The sequence below is a fragment of the Haemorhous mexicanus genome, chromosome 2, assembly GCF_027477595.1.
Source record: "Haemorhous mexicanus isolate bHaeMex1 chromosome 2, bHaeMex1.pri, whole genome shotgun sequence".
In the NCBI taxonomy this organism is placed as follows: Eukaryota; Metazoa; Chordata; class Aves; order Passeriformes; family Fringillidae; genus Haemorhous; species Haemorhous mexicanus.
In genome coordinates, this window is record NC_082342.1 from 61,905,805 (window position 1) to 61,922,021 (window position 16,217).

General features: G+C 43.6%; 1 protein-coding gene across 1 annotated transcript; it reads right to left on the bottom strand.

The window, feature by feature from the left end:
• Positions 1-1,501: 1,501 nt before the first annotated feature.
• RGCC (regulator of cell cycle) lies at positions 1,502-15,054 on the bottom strand. The gene is made up of 5 exons (XM_059839095.1): positions 14,925-15,054; positions 14,588-14,764; positions 5,301-5,408; positions 3,741-3,803; positions 1,502-2,116 (listed from the first exon to the last, which is right to left on the bottom strand). The coding sequence occupies exons 1-5, from the start codon at positions 14,959-14,961 to the stop codon at positions 2,109-2,111; spliced, it is 393 nt and encodes a 130-aa protein (XP_059695078.1). The 5' UTR covers positions 14,962-15,054; the 3' UTR covers positions 1,502-2,108.
• Positions 15,055-16,217: the final 1,163 nt, after the last annotated feature.

Here is a 16,217-nt window from a genome sequence, read left to right on the forward strand (position 1 = left end):
CCCACCACCTCGGGATCACTTGAAGTGGCCACCCCCTTGTTCACACTATCAACTAGCATGAAAATATAGAAAAACAGCCAGAACTGCTGCTGCTATTCCAGCAGGTTTAAAAGCATGCCTTATGCTAAGGATGTTTCTTGAAAGGGAAGCACAATCTTGTCCCTGCTGTCCTGGTTCCCCTTCCCTCAGCTCCTGCTCAAAGGCACACTGTCTCTACAGCTAACAGAAGTCCAACACCAGCCAAAGGAATCCCTTCACATCTGGGATTGGGGAGGAGGGCCAGACACCCATCACAAAAAGGAATAATGGCTCCTGTAGGATTACAGCAGGGTAGCAGTGAATTTGACACTGCTGATAATGGGGGGTTCCCCTGTGGTGCAGGAGCCTCTGGGAAGGTCCCAGAGCAAGGAGAAGGACACCACTGTCTCAAACCTGAATCATAACTATGTCCTTCACAGATCTGAAAGTTAACCTGCTGCAAGCATGAAACTTTGCCCTCCTAAATCTTTTTACTCCCTTTTCTAATCTATGGGACAATTTGCCAACAGAATCTGCAGGAGGAAATGCAGAAAGGAAAGTTTCCTCTTCAGGAACACACTCCACCACACACTGCTCCACTTTACATTGCCCTTCTGCCTGAAAGAAGGAAAGAACCCACACAACAACCTCAAGCTCTTTCAGACTGAAAAAATGTGCCCAGTTCAGAAATTTTTTTTTCTTACTAATGAATACAACTGGGAGGAAAAAAAATCATATGGTGTTTAGTAAAACCAGATGTTTTGGTCAATTTTTAGGAAATCTAAAATCCAGGGAGATGGATCTACACCATTCTTATGGTGTTCCTGTAAGGAAATACAGAGTAGGTTTTCTCCAAGCTGCAGAAGGCTGGTCCCCATCTGTCCTTTAAGGTCCCCCAAGCAGGTAGCTCTGTCACAGGTACACACACACTCCAGACACACTCAGAGATAACACACCAAAGGGGGCACAAAAGCTAAACCATTCAAGCAACTGCTCACTAGACAGCTTAGGTCAAAATTAGGCAGGAGTTCCAACCAGGCCAGCCCCAGCCCTCTTGGTCTGAGCAGACAGGGGAGCACAGCTCAGACAGCAGGGCCAGCTGAAATGCCTGCAGCAGCTGCAGGAGAGCTCACATAATGACATTCCCAGTGCCTAAGGCATATGGAAAGAATCAGGTTCCTTGTAAAAGCACAGGTTCACCTTCCCTCTTTCAGCACCACAGTGATGGCCAGGAAGTCTTTTCAGAGTGGTTGACTGTTCCAGACCCAAGGGCCTGGTGTCAGAAACAGCCAGACACAAGCACTGTCTCCGTGGTGCAGGACCTCCACACCTCTAAACCAATGGGACCTTCCAAAGAGCCAGGGCTTCCTGTCAAATGGTCTGAGAGTTGAAAATCAGCTTTTACATAGGGTTAAAATTGTTGACATTTGAACAATAACACCTAAGTCAGTGTTATTTCATTTGTATTAACACAAATCTGAAGTAACAGTTTGACCAAATTTATTCTTTTCCTGCTTGTATTAATCTTACGTAGCACAGAGTTCTTATTTAAGCAACCACATTCAACTAGCATAACAAATTTTGCCTAACAGGAAATATATCATTATCAAGATATTTTAAAGCATGTTGTTTTCAGTAAGAGTTTAATTTGTGCTTATATTTCAGAGTTTGCATGTTCATGGGAAGATTACAGACATCTGGATTTCAGTTCAGGATTTATTTGCATACAAAAATATATTATAATGGAGAAAAGCATTAAAGTCTTCAACTATATAAAATTACAAATATATTTGCATAAAAGCAACTTTAAATTAAAATTCAAGCTATATTTTAAAGCAAAATACAGCTCTAACATTTAAGTTATTCCATCTGCTGCAAAGTAAAAAAAAAAAAAAAACCAAAAAAACCACCCAAAAAACCCCAAACCCCAAAACCAATGTTGCCACTTAAATACTTGTAGGAGTTCACAAAGGTTATGTTCAGAGGGTATCTTGAGCAAAGTTATCAGACAAGGGCAGCAGTTCTCACTGATTGATGTCACTTATCCTTCAGAGGACATTCACATGCAAGCACAATGCTGAAAATTCATTTCACATACCTGAAAATACAGAACAAGAAAGATCACTAAGCTCTCTATTAAATAAGACTGCATGTTGTTGACATATCAGACACTTGCCTATGCCCAGCTTGCTAGACTGCCTGACAAGCCAAATGATATCTTTTTCTAAGTTAACACAAAAGCTGAAATGCTGGTGTGCTAAAAAGACAAGGCAAGTACTGCTCTAACAAGTGCATTAGGCTTGAAAAGGTTTCTGTACAAAGTTCTGTGTAACCTCAAGCATATACATACAACTCCTCAAAAATGTGATGATAAATACCAGATGGAAGTTGGACTTCTTCCTCACTGTACAGTGAAACCGCACAAATGAAACTCTGCTCAGATCACTGGAGATCTGTCTAGCTGGGATTAAAAAAAAGAAAAAATCACAAACAAAAAAAAAAAGGCACAAAACCACTAGAGCAGGTGGTAGTTCCTGCCTTCACCTCTGATGCTCTGATGTACTCTGCAAGGGAAAAATAAAACCTACAAATTTTAGGCAGCCCCTTTAGAGCTGCAACGTGGCTGTGCAAATGCAAATATTTGCCAGTTTGGGATACACAAGCCTTCCAAAACTTGGATTTCTTTCAGAAGAGTGGTCAATTAAATTTCAGTGGTAAAGATGGAGTCAGTTCAAGCTTACATCCATGACACAAGACAGGAAACTAAAAAATGTATTTTAAGTATGAGAAGTGAAACCAGGATTAAGATACAAGTAAGCAGGGAAGCAGGAAGCTCATAAGGGCAGCTGTCTTGAATTAAGTCCATGTTTTAAAAAAATACAGGGGAGGGCAAACACCTAATGAGTACACAAAACTCTCAGTTCATAGTTTGAGAGGGCTTCCTTTATGCTGCTAGTAAGGTCTAGTCCTACAAATTGTTGGTTTGGGCTCTATAGCCAAGTTCCACATTAAAAAACCTTCAAAAGAAATTGTATGTCCACAACATAAGCAAAGAAGAGGAAGAAGCAAAAGGAATAGGCAGAGTACATGGCTGGCAACAGGCAGCTTGTTTTTTCATTGTTTTTCTTGAAAAATCATAATGAAGAATTCATTACTGTAGCTCAAAGATACAATTTCTAGATAGTGGCAGAAAAAGTGATCCAAATTCCATTCCTGGTAAAAACTCAGCACAAATAGGATTTTGACATTAGGTCAACAGATAAAGATATCTGCTCCTTAACTCCTTCATAAAGCAAAGTCTAGAACAAAAAGGTTTTTCCTCACCTAAGGATACTCCTCCAGTTACTTAACTTTATAATGAGGAAATAGATCACCAGTTTTTAAACTGAGATTTGAGTATTTAAGAAACTGATGTTTATTTATCCCTCCACTGTCAGGGAGGGGTGAATTGCAGCAGACTCAGAGGGGGGACCAGGGGTTCATTGAGTTCAGCCTTTGTCACACAGGATGAACTGCACACCTTGAACATTTAGGCAAAGTCTGAATTTAGTCTGTTTTACCTTCTTACCCAGATAAGGATCCACAGGACTAGCAAACTAAAAGGAAGCGACATTATATAAAATATTTATATTTTTCCCTTCCCTCTCTCCCTATACATTGGCTTTCAACATTTTGTAACAAGTTCCAAGTGAGATGCAAGCAACTAATAAAAACCTACTTACTTGCTAGTGTTCTGTCAAGATCAGCAATGAAGTCCTCCAGCTCTTTTGTGTCTCCAAGCTTTGCTGCAAAACAAGGGTCAGCACTGATTAGACATGACATGGCTTCTCTGGCTAGAAGAAACACACTAGCCTCCAAATAATTTTCAGGGTAGCAAAGATGCTGTGGATTGTCATCAGCAAAGTTCAGTAGAGTTGCTGCAATGTCCAAAAGCACTTAGAGGACGTGGGAGACTGAGCTGAAGTTCTAGCTTTTATAGTTTTCTACTTGATAGAAGCAACACAAAGCAATACTTCATGTAATCTCCTTAAAAAGAAGGGCAGTGAAGAATAAAAGATAGATATCAACTAATCCATGTCTTTGCTACTGTGGCCATCTTTCCTGTGTCATCTCTTCAGATGCTGCATGCATGGCCCTAATCAACCCCTATGAGCTCCCAGCCCTACTCAAATCTCAGCCCTTGAAAATCATGTCAGTACCATGGGTTTCCTGTGCTGCCAGATCCTTTCATCTTGTCCATATACTATAAATGTGGAACCAAACATCCACCAAATTTTCCACTCCTGACAACACCACTGGTTCCATTCTGCAAGTGGCTTCTTTATCTCATGCCTGTGGTCTTTTCCAAGCCAGTTCCAACTCTTTCTGTCTTCTCATCAGGAAGAACATCTTGTCCTTTAGTGTAATTCTTCACCAAATATTTCTTGTCAGTTCAACTGAGTTTTTTTTTGCTAATTCACAGAAACTGTCACTCATTATTTCTCCCCAGTGTACCACTAATTGAAAAGAAAGCATTTAACTTGGTTTTTTTTGTGACTGGTCACTGTGGAAAAGATATGAAAGCGTGAAAGGCTATTGAACATGCACCATGCAGCACAAATGTATGAGTGCTCACTTATTGATATGCCTTCTCCAGAGTTCATCCAAGTTAACCTGAATGAAACACTGTCCTGGGAAGACACATCAGGCAAGACAGAAGCCTCTTTGCAACAGCATAGCTTCAAAGGAGGAAGGAGTTGCTAATACGTGGCTTGTATAAGCACTGTGTAACTTCTATATGGATCTGAGCAATTGTGTTAACTTAAAGGGCAGCAGATGGCTTCAGAGGAGTCCCTCTAGCCCTGCCTCCAGGCTAAGCATTTTTACAGAGAAATGGGACACTTTAGCCACTCAGTTGCCTCAGTAAAGAAGTAATACAAGTTAATAATTAATCCTTATCAGCTGGAAAACTACAATTTTTTTTAGCACAGTGTTTCAAAACCAAAAGACTTACCAGGCCACCTGCAAAGTGCAGATACAGAATGCTATTTTGCCATTTCTAATCAAGACAGCAATACTTGGATCTGTAGTGTGTTCAACAGTAGTCTTTAGTTTTGTTGTCATTAAAAAAAAAAAAAAAACAAGCCCAAAACCCAACAACTAAAACCCATCAAGAAAAAGCAACATCAAAATGTTAAAAAAAAAAAAAAAACCTCCATGCAAGCATGTGAATCCTGGCTCCCAGCAAGAAGCCCATATAATCGAGCAGTAGGAAGAAATGCCAACAGCTAAATTTAAGATACCTTTACAAGGAGTTACTGAAGGGGATGGCAAGCTTGGAGTAGATGCAGTTGAAGAGTTGAGCTTTTCATCACTGAGACTGAAACTATTTCTGTAGAGGGAATCTGCACCTGTAAAAAAGCAACATCATAAAGTAAATTTGGCACCTTCTGCAAGTTTGCAATATAATTGAAACCCCAAATGCAGCCTTTCCCATACAAACTTCAAAGTCTGTAGAACTCAAATTTAAAGTCTTCAAAACCAGAAAAGTGAATAAATAAACCCTTATTGTGTGAAGGCTGCTGCTTCCACCCCTACTGTTAAAAAGAAAGCAGGCCTCGGCTCAATCCTCACCCTCAGTAAGGAAAGCTTTCTCTGAAGTCAGCATCATTTGAAAAATTAGACAGAAATTACAATTATTCCACATCAGCAAAATTAGATCTGGTAGGATCTGCCCAATTCACAATATTCTGGGAAATTCTGTTACCTAAATTTTTCAAAAGTTACCAAAAACCCCTGAATAGAGAGCTCCAGGACAAGGACAACCCCTAGAATAAAGAATATTTAGTGTTGTCCTTTGTCCCCAAAGCGAGCACACCCCTTTCTCCATACATTACTCTGCTGCTTTAGGTATGGCATTTTTAATTCTTTTATTCTGTGACTCTCTGGAGTTCATGAAGCAGAACACTGGTACACAAGATCCTGCAATCTTATTTTAGGTGATCTTTCAAAGAAAGACTTATATGCCCCAGAAAGGAACAGAAAAGGCCCCGATGCCATTTTGATGTTCTTGTGTTTTAGAGAAGGTCTTAAGCTCAAAAAGCATCCAAAAGTATCTTTATGTGCAGGGGCACCCCAAGTATTAGTCATGGCTCCACTGGAAGGAGGCACTGACATCCTGCTAGAGACTCTAAAACTGCTGGTCCTGCAGTTTCAAGCCAGCGACCTGAAAGCTGTGCTTCTACAAGAAGACACCACTGTGATGCAAACATGGCCAGGGTCTCCATTTACTTGGCACAGTGCCTAGGACATCAGGGTCTGTCTTAACATGCGGGGTGGTGACCACCACTGCTTGCCACTGAGGCCAGCAATTCTGCTGGCACACAGCCCTTGTCCCTGGAGCCGCAGCCTGGGAGGGGGCTGCACTGCAGCACCAAGCCCATTGAAGGGAGAACTGTCACACTTTCACACTTCCTTGGGCCCTGTCCCACCTGCCTGCCAGGAGAGCACTGCTGTAGCTAAATTAAGGGTGTCTGGATAAATTGGCAAAAGGGGCAGGACCACAGCTTGCCTTGCCAAGATCTGCACATCTGCACCTCCACTGAACATCTGGATGTCTCCAGACACCGAGACCATCCTCTTGCAGACCTGGGCCTCAAGTTCAGCCATCCCTGGGAAGAAAAGTGTGTCCCCAGCCATCCCCTCTGCCCTGCTGTCCCGTCCAGCACAAGATCAGCTTCCACAGGAGCATGCAGGCACAGTGACAAGGCAGACCAGACAACTGCACCTACAAAGCCTCTCAGATCTTTCCTCGGCCATAAAAGCTCACTTGTTTGTTCTGTGCCAGCTCCCAAGCTCACCTCTGTTACAATACACACTGAAAAGTCTTGGGAGAAAAGTTTCAACCTGGAATACTTTCCTCTTTCCCATGCATTTTGGCCCACCCCTGGGCTGTATTTTCAGTTTCCTCTGCCATCATCTGGGATCCAGTTCTGGCAAACACACATGGCCCGCAGCACCACACAAATGTGAGTGATGACATGACTGACATCTCTCACCTGGGGCTATTGCCACCTGGTCGGCCACCACTTGGTATTTCTTGTTTGTAGACATGGCTACAGAGTTTGATGGCTTCTTCAAACTACCCCCTCACTGCAATTTCTTTATCTCCACTCTTCAGAAGTGCTGTTCTCTCTCAACTTCAGCAGATCAAAACCAAGCTACTTGAAACTTCAAATACAAGACAGACTTCACGAATACAATGCAGAAATGAGAATTTTAGATAGAAAAATGGGGGGTAAAAGATAAGCCATTTTAAAAGTAGCTCCTAAAAAAAAAAAAATTAAAAATAACCTAAGAATGAAAGAAATCTAGTAGTGCTCTGCAGTGATGTGTGCCACCAGTGCTGTACTACACCATGTGAACCCTGCACATTAACTGATATTTACTCTCTATTAAAGGAATGGCAAACTCCCTCTGAAATCAGTTTACAGAACAACTGCCTACTAAGGCCACATTTTTTCAGCCAAGATGCAAACCCCAGTGACTAAGAAACACAGAATGGAAAATTCTAGCTGTTCAGGACAAAACCCCAAGTAACTTGTAAGAGCTGACACAAACAGTGCTGTAGCCAAGACTGTAATTCACTGAAACACTGACAGAACAGACCAAAGATAAAACACTTTTCAGGCTATTTATTTGAAAAAAGGAGAACAAGAATTTCCAAATTAATTCATATTTTAAAGGTTTTATGGCTCATTGAATTAATAAAAAATACAGAGAACTATGGTTGTAAATCTGAATATACTTTTAATGTGAGCTCTCTGATACTAACACCCAGACACCAAAGGTAGCAAGGCTGGGTTGACAGCAGAAAATGTAATTTCATACTGGCTTCCACAAACATTATGCTAAGAAATATTTACAACTGGACAAAGATAAAATATGATAAAACTGTTGCTTTAAATCTCTGAATGTTTTTCTTCCAGTTTCAAAAGGTGAAATGTTTTCACATAACAATGTTATCTTCTGATGGGTTGTAATAGTTTCAGGAAAATATCAACATTTATCTTTCTTAAACCAAAAATATGCTTTAGCTACTGACTGTGGCTTATTCATGCCACCAGGCATCAGAAATTCTAGTGATGTAAGGAGGAATGCACTGACTCCACCAGCAAGGTCACCATAACTGCTGAAAACAATGTACTGTTAAAAAATACTTATGACATGCAGCACAGAAAAATATCCTCTTTGGCAAAGGGTGGCTGTAGGGCAGAAAGCTCTGGGAAAAGGACACTTCAGTCTTTGCTCTCCACCAGCTGCCAAAGCCAAGATTTGCTCATTCACCTCCAATAATGGCCTTTGGAAGAGTTCCACTGCCAGACAAATACAACATCCTCTGCAACCCAAAAACCAGGGGCTGATGCCAGGGATCTCACTGCTGCTGTCCTTCCTCACCCAGCTCCTTCTCTCCCACCACAAGTCTGTAATTCATTATCTATTTTTCACTTTGTACATTGATTCCAGCCCCTGTGCTTTTATGTAAAAGGTCTTAAAATCTGAGTTTTGTCAGTGAGTCGATTTGCATCAGTCAGGCTACACTGCAAAATTAGGGGGTAGGAATAAATATGGGTGTATTTTACTTTGGCTAAGTAATCTGTAGTTAGTCTAACTCTACTGTTCCAGTATATGGTTAAACCACAAAATAAACCATGGCAACACCATGCAAATATAGAAATGTCCCCATGAAATGAGCAATTAAAAGGCTCTCAGCAGTCATGGACTGAAGGAGGAAAACCTCAAACTTTCCATTTCAAAACAGACAACAGAAAAATTCGGCTGTGTCGTTTCTTTAGTATCGTGCTCTTTCGAGTACCATGGCTCAAGATACAATTTTGAAGAGCACTGGAGTTGGTAACATTTTTACTGCAGTTTTCAGTGGGGAAAGTTTTAGGGGAAAAAGTTAAAGCGCATCCATAAAGCTTTCAGAGAAAACCTTCACAAGTCCACTCCAGCATCTACAAATCCTGAATTCATTATGAAGCAGTAACTCAGCATTTAATGAGCAGACTGCACAAATAATTCCTAACAGAACATAGCCTACTTGCTAAAAAAATCAGAAAAAAAATCTGGAAATTGTAATGTCACCAGCAGAAGTAAGAAATATTCATGATACAAAAAGCCTGTTTCAAAATGTGTATGTTTCAGCCCCCAAGGACAGTGTTTATTTTTATCATCACAGTTACACTTCGCTGCATTGTTTATTTTTGTGGGGATTTTTCCTAGCTAACAAACACCTGTTCCAATACTGACCAAAAAATGACACCTTTTCTCTATTGACACATCTAAGAGTCATTATTTAAAGGATTTCAAATCACATGGCTACACAAAAGTGATTGAGGAAGCCTGAAATCCAGATGTACAAGCATGTTTTCCCATTATATACAAAGCTTACCTATCCCCATGCTTTCCAGCAGTTTCCAACTCCAGCCTTCCCTTCACTAATCTTCCTTTCTAATGAGTAAGAGCAATGGGTATGCTGAAGTGACAAGAACAGGAAATCTTATGAAAATTGCATTTCTCAGCACACTGAAATACCTGTAGAGAAGGCTATGCACCTGAAACTTTCAATTTTTCTTCCCCTTGAGCATATCAGTAATGTAAAAAAACTTTATTTCACAGATTATTTAATAAAAGGCACTTTCACCAGAAGTCTTCACTTTTTTCATTTGAAGCATTTTATTGTCCTCTTGTTTGAGACAAGCCGTAGGAAGCTCACAGGCCCAATCTACCTCCTTTTCACGTTACAAGACTGGCATTTGCTGCAGAGACCAAAGGCTCATCTACTCCACATCCTGTTTCTCACACCAACTCACGGCAGATGCCTGTGGAGGAGCTTCAGAGTGGTGCAGCCACACACTGACAGCTGCAGGATGAGCTGTACCAAGTTCGCCCATTGCACGTACCAGTCTCTTTCCTGAGACACCAGTGGCACCAGCCCGAGCAGCCCTCAATGGCCCCATCCCTCCTGCTGGGATTTATCAAGTTGTTTTTGAGTATGTGAACTTCTAATATCAGTAATACCTTAAGGCAATATCTTTAATGGTTCATGAAAGAAATAACACCTCATTTCTTTGAAACACGCTGATTTAATCTGACTTCCTCATACTGGTGAGGTAGCAGTCACTTTCCTAATGTCACTTAGGATTCTCCAGAAGACTGTCTTGTCTTGTTGTGAGAACAAAACATCTCTTTTTTTGCCAGACAGTCCCAGGCTATTTAAGCATTTGGAAAATATTTTACATCTTCAATCATTTCTGTTGCCTTTTTCTTTGCCTTCTTTATGGTCACATATTACAAGACTGACAGTGTAAAACAGGTTTTTCAGGGTGAGTGCTGCAGTTCTAAGAGGGGCTGATGCTTCATCTTTGGATGGCCTAGGCATGAGCATGAGCACCTGGAGGCATCCACAGCCACATCCATGGAAACGCAAGGGCTGGCACTACACCAGGCACTGAGTGTTAAAAGATCCCGCACAACCCCTGCACCTACTTGACTTTAAAATCATAAAATTAAGAGTTCTAGATGCACTCAGGATTTCTTTCTTGTGCTTGAAAGCCATGAGGCATTGCTCAGAAACAATTTATTTACCCCTGAAAAATAACTACAACGAAACACTACTGGCTGTATGAGCACAAGAATTGAATTGATGAATTTATTTCGCAATGCTCTTAACAGAGAGGCAGAAAGCTGAACCTGCCTCAAGAAAACATGGAGCTACAAATGTCAAACATTTCTGAGAGCAAGACAACAGATTATGATACAGCTTTTCAGTGTTATTGTAACTTTGGCCCAAGAAACTCTAAAGCACTTCCCTTCTCAACCTCTCAAAGTCCAACTTCCATTCATTATCCCAAGTCTAAACTTGGAAGGCTGTCCTGACACTGCCATAAACTGTACTGGCACTATGCACCGACTGGGCATGCATTTTACACAGGCAAGCCTGCACTCTTCTTTGCAAGCTTATTCTGACACAAGAAGACAATGCTATCTCTAAGTTCATTAATACAGCTGCAGCTATACAAGAGGCTTCTGCCAGCACAGCACTCTCTAGCACAAACCCTCCTTTATCACAGCCAAGATATGCTGTGACTAGCAAAGAGTTATAAAGTATTCCTCAGCTTAGAAGCTCCAGCATGATTAATAACCTAAAGAACGAAGCTGCTGGGCTCCAATTCGTTTGAATACATCAACTTGAAACATAACTGGTGCTCACTGACAGTCCAGAAGCTCTGGAATGCTGGAGTAACTCAGCATTGCATCATGATTTCCAGCTCTGACCCACTCAGCTGTGGTGGTTAATGTAATACTCGTGGGCCGAGATCATCACACACTTCTGCCCTCAGAGCCTCCCAGCTACTGCAGGGTCTAGAGTCCACTGTGCTCCCTACAAGGCTCAGCCACAGCCAAGCCAGACCTTGTCCAAAGATCATTTAGTCAAATGACAGGACAAGATGTGGGAGAACAAAGTACTATTGCACCCATTTTTCATACAGAGCCTTCAAAATCCCATTTTTTCCAAAGAGCCAGAAATATGTAATATAAGAAATTAAAGCAGTATTTTTGGAGGTAGCTCCCTCGGGAGATTTTAAGGATAAGAGAATATTTTCAAGATTAACTGCATTGACAAAGATCTTCTGTAAACTTTTCTGTTCAATTAAATGGGCTCATGCCCATGGCAGAAACCCCAGGAGAGGAAAGGCTTCCCTTACCCTGCTAAACAATATTGTTCAAGTACAACCACTTGACATCTGTTCAAGGCTTCTCACGAAACTGAATTTAAGGCTGATTCAGGGGCACTGAAAAAAACAGTTGCAACAGTTTAAAATGTTTCCTTCCCTTCCAGTTCCATCCCTGAATGGAAAGACATCACTGCAGGAGTGGCCAAAAGGTACATATCTTCAGCCACACCACCTCAGTTAGGAGGATTAGATCAAACAGCAAACAACAGATAGCACTAAAACACAATAGTCTGATCTGTTCTATACACACATGATAAAGTGTGCTTGAAATAGTCTTGGCACTGGATAACAAGATTTTGCAAAGATGTAAAGAATCTTCATTAACAAGATGATCATTCAAGCTACCTGCAGGTAATATGGTTTTTAAAGATTCATGTTGTCAGAACTTACTCTTTCAGCCCAGTTACCCCTTGATTCTGCAGTGGCATTTTAACCTAACCCTTATCACAGTAAGGGCAAGGTCATGAAGTTAGCACTATACTGGCTAACACTGAATTACAGAAATCAAAGGGAAAATAAACTCAAGAAATACTTGAGTTTGAACTGAAAGAACCTGGGTAAGTAGGCAACTCCCTGCATTTATTCCTAAAATAGATGTAGGGAGTGTAGCTAGATTACATCAGACACTAGAGCCTGTTTTATAAAAGGAGCTCTTCATAAATCCACAATTCCTCTCCAATCCTACCATAACCTCAAAATAAAAAGTTGACTGTACTGAGTGACTCCTTTAGGAAGAAGGGTTTCACCAGGCCTTTCCTGAGCCATGAGCAGAGCTAGCTGGTTTTGTTTCCTCTCCCTTAAACATATCCCCAAACTCTGGTGCACCCTCCTGGTCCCTCACATGCCAGTGTCAGAAGGCAGTGATTTCAACCTCTCCAGAGCCACCTTTCACAAATTGCACCACCAAGGCAGCAACTCAGGCATGGGACAGGAATTGAAAACTTGAGTTCCTCATACAAGATCTTTGAGGACTTCTTGTAGAGCATCAAACCCTGTCTATCCTACTAACCCCACCACTGTCTTCAGCCTAAATCCACGTGGATTTGCCACACAGATTTTTATTTTCCAGCTCTTCCTGAAGATCTGATCTGCCTGTTTACATGAGCATGCTGTTTTCTCACCAGGACTTCTGCCCTGCCAGAGAGCACTGCCATCTTCCTCCAAAGATCCTTCTTGTAAATTCTAGCAGAGCAATTTTAGGCAGTTTTCAAGAATTAAGGTTTTTGAACTACAAAAGATCTGTAGTTACTTAGCATTTCTCCATATCAGAAATTCTAGATACTGGGTTGGGGTTTTTTATAATTTTCTCAACAGTAGATTATTTTGCTCTGTCATTACAAGTGTCTCAATTGTGAAACACAGTAAGTCCATGTGAGAGGTTAACATATCACAACTATGAAGACTGCACAAGAAATACAAGCACTAGGGCAGCCAGTTTGTCTCAGTAAAGGCAGATTTCACCTTACACACCCTGAGCCATACGAAAGAAAAATGTTCTGTCTAAATTGGGCACACAGTTCAAAATCCTCCTTGGAGGTAGAGAGATTCTAAGGAGTTCTACACTCACTACATTATGAAACAAAAAAATAGCATCTTGATTCATGTACTTCCACAGAAAAAACCCAAAGGCAGTGCTAAGCAAGGTATCCAAGTTCAGGGCAGGTAAAACAATACCTGTCAACAAAATGAATTACATGCATGATGATGAAATAAAGGGCTCTGATAATCTGGAGACTCTCTGCTCTCACAGCTCAAGTACTAGGGAGATAGCATTAGTGTTTAAGCACTAAATCAACAGAATGGCACCTTGAGTCCCTGAACTGATAAAGAGGCAGAACAGAGATTAGAGGAGCAGTCTTATTATAAATAGCTGCAAAACAAGTAAATTTCATCAAGCTTCCCATTTAATTCAGAACCTATCAAAAAAAAAAAAAAAAAAGTCAAACCAAACACAAAACCCAAATCAACAAAACTGGTTATATTTTGCATTTAACAGGACTTATTTCTGAGAAAGTTACCTACTGTTCTCAAAAAGAACAGCAGTTTCCAGCCTCACTATCTGGAAGAGGAAATATGTTTTCTCTCCCTGATTAGTAAAGCCAGTAAGAGGGCTTGAACTTTCTTCCAAGTTAACTAGAAAAAAATTTACTTCCAATTCTACATTTTCTTGCTCCAAGCAGCTTTCTACCCTTCCTGTTCCATGTTCTGCACACCCCATTCACATACATCTTGGGCACAAGGTAGCTTAAAATCAGCACCTCTGAAAGAGTGATAACATTGTCGTCCATCCAGGGGGATGGATGGATGGATGGATGGATGGATGGATGGATGGATGGATGGATGGATGACCATTCTTATAACGGGAAACCTGGGTGAGTTTCCACTTGCTGTGGAAAGCACATTTTGGCTCGCTGGCTCTGTCCGGATGATGCTGGTTACCGAGACACAGCGGGCAGTCCCTGCGAACCTAAGGGACATCTTTTCACTGCAGATGCCGGGACGTCCCGGTGTCCCTCAGCCCGACCTTCTCCCAGAGACAGCCCTTCAGGCTCCAGTCCAGCAACTCTCCCCTCCGTTCAACACCAGCGAGTAAAACCAGCGGGGCCAGACTATGCATCCCTGCACTTCCAAGCCAGAACGTGACCGAGAAGGAGCTGCTTTTATAGAAACAGCCGCGTCCCTGACCCCCTCAAAGAGGGCGAAGCGCTGGTTTAGCACCCGCTCTGGAGCGTCGCTTCCCGGCCGCCCCCGCCCCCGGGGCCGGCACGGACGGACCGACGGACACTCACTTTCGGAATCGCTGAGGCCGCTGCCGTCGCTGACGCTGGCGCTGCTCCGCCGCTTCATGCGCTCCAGGTGCTCGCCGTAGAAGAAGCGGCGCCGGCCGGCAGGGCAGGAGAACTCCGCCAGCACCGCGTCGAACTCGCCCAGCGCCTCCGCCAGTCCCTCGCCGTCCTCCCGCGGCGCTGCCGAGCGGCGGCAGAGGCGTCAGGACCGGACCGGACCGACCCTGACGCCGCCCGACCCCGCGCCCCCACACCGGCGGAGGGCAAGGAGGGAAGGGAAGGGGGGAAGGGAGAGAAGGGAGGAAGGGGTCCCGCCGCCCCCTCGGCCCGCCGCTCCCACCTTGCCCCGCCGGGCGCTGGACTGCAGGAGGCTTCATGGCTGCGGCGGCGGGCGGAGATGCCCCAGCGCCGCTGCCGCGTCCCGCCGCCAGCGTGAGCGCCCGGCCCCGCCGCTGCCCCTCTTATAGCGGGCCGGGCTGGGCCGGGGCGGGGCGGCGGCGGGGGCGGCCCCCGGGCGGTGCAGGTGCGCCCGGCCGGCTGTCCCGGCGCCGCTGTCCCGCCAGCAACGCCACGGCCAGCGGGAAGTGTCGCCCGTGGCCGCCCGGTCGCCACCGGGAGTGCGGCTCCCTCGGGAGGATCGCGCTGCGCTAAGTCCGGCAGCGGCTGTGCGCTGCGGAGGGAGGATACGGCGGGAGTCAGAGCCGGCTGTAAGGAGGGACTGCCGCGGGAGCGCAGGACTGGGTCAGCCTTACCCAGCCCCGTGACTGCCAGCAGGACGGGGCACCCGGCACGACGGGAAGGCAGCAGCTCGCTTGCCGAGATCCCGTGGCTGTGCACGAAACAGCAGAGCTGCTCGAACACCCCCGGGATCCCCTTCCTTCCCCATCCCCATGGCATTGGGCTGGCATCTGCTCGTGGTTATTGCCCTGCTCCGTACATCGGTGAACTGCGGGCGCGGCCGTGGGGGCAGCTGGGCCCATTAATTCCAGAGGATGAGCCGAGGAGAAGAGCAGGTGGCATGGGACATGCAGGGAATGCTCAGGCAGAGAGAGTCACAGCCCCAGGTGCATCAGCCAGGGTGTTCTCCAGTGGAGTACTTTCCTTGTTCTTAGGAGGAGGATTCTGGCACTTGTCCTGAAGTCAGATAAACCTGATGTTTACACATGCCAAAGCTACAGAGTGTTGCTCTTGTGCTGTCTCTTGCTCATTTTAAATGTAAGCTGTCTGAGCAGCTAAAATACCAGTTCTGTTAAATACTCATTGGGGAAGACTGTCATGTTTAGTTATGGCCAGAAATACTGAAAACAGACATCAGGCGCTATTCCATGAGAATGCGTCAGGAGTTATGATTATGTTTGTGTGCTGATGAAAATATTTAGAATTAGAAGAGTCAGGGAGAGGTAAGAAAAAACATCTCTGAAACTTTTTGACATTTTCAGACCTGCTGACATTGCTCCTGCAAGATACAAAGTTAGAAAAACAATGTTCTAGACAATAAAACAGATTTGTCCACCTCTCCTTACGGGCTGATATGGAGGCATTTATTTATTTTTGCAGTGAATCAAAAGAAGTTCTCATTACTAAGTTCAATTGTTGTTTATTCTGTGGCTTCCTCCTCTCTGTGGTCTTCCTC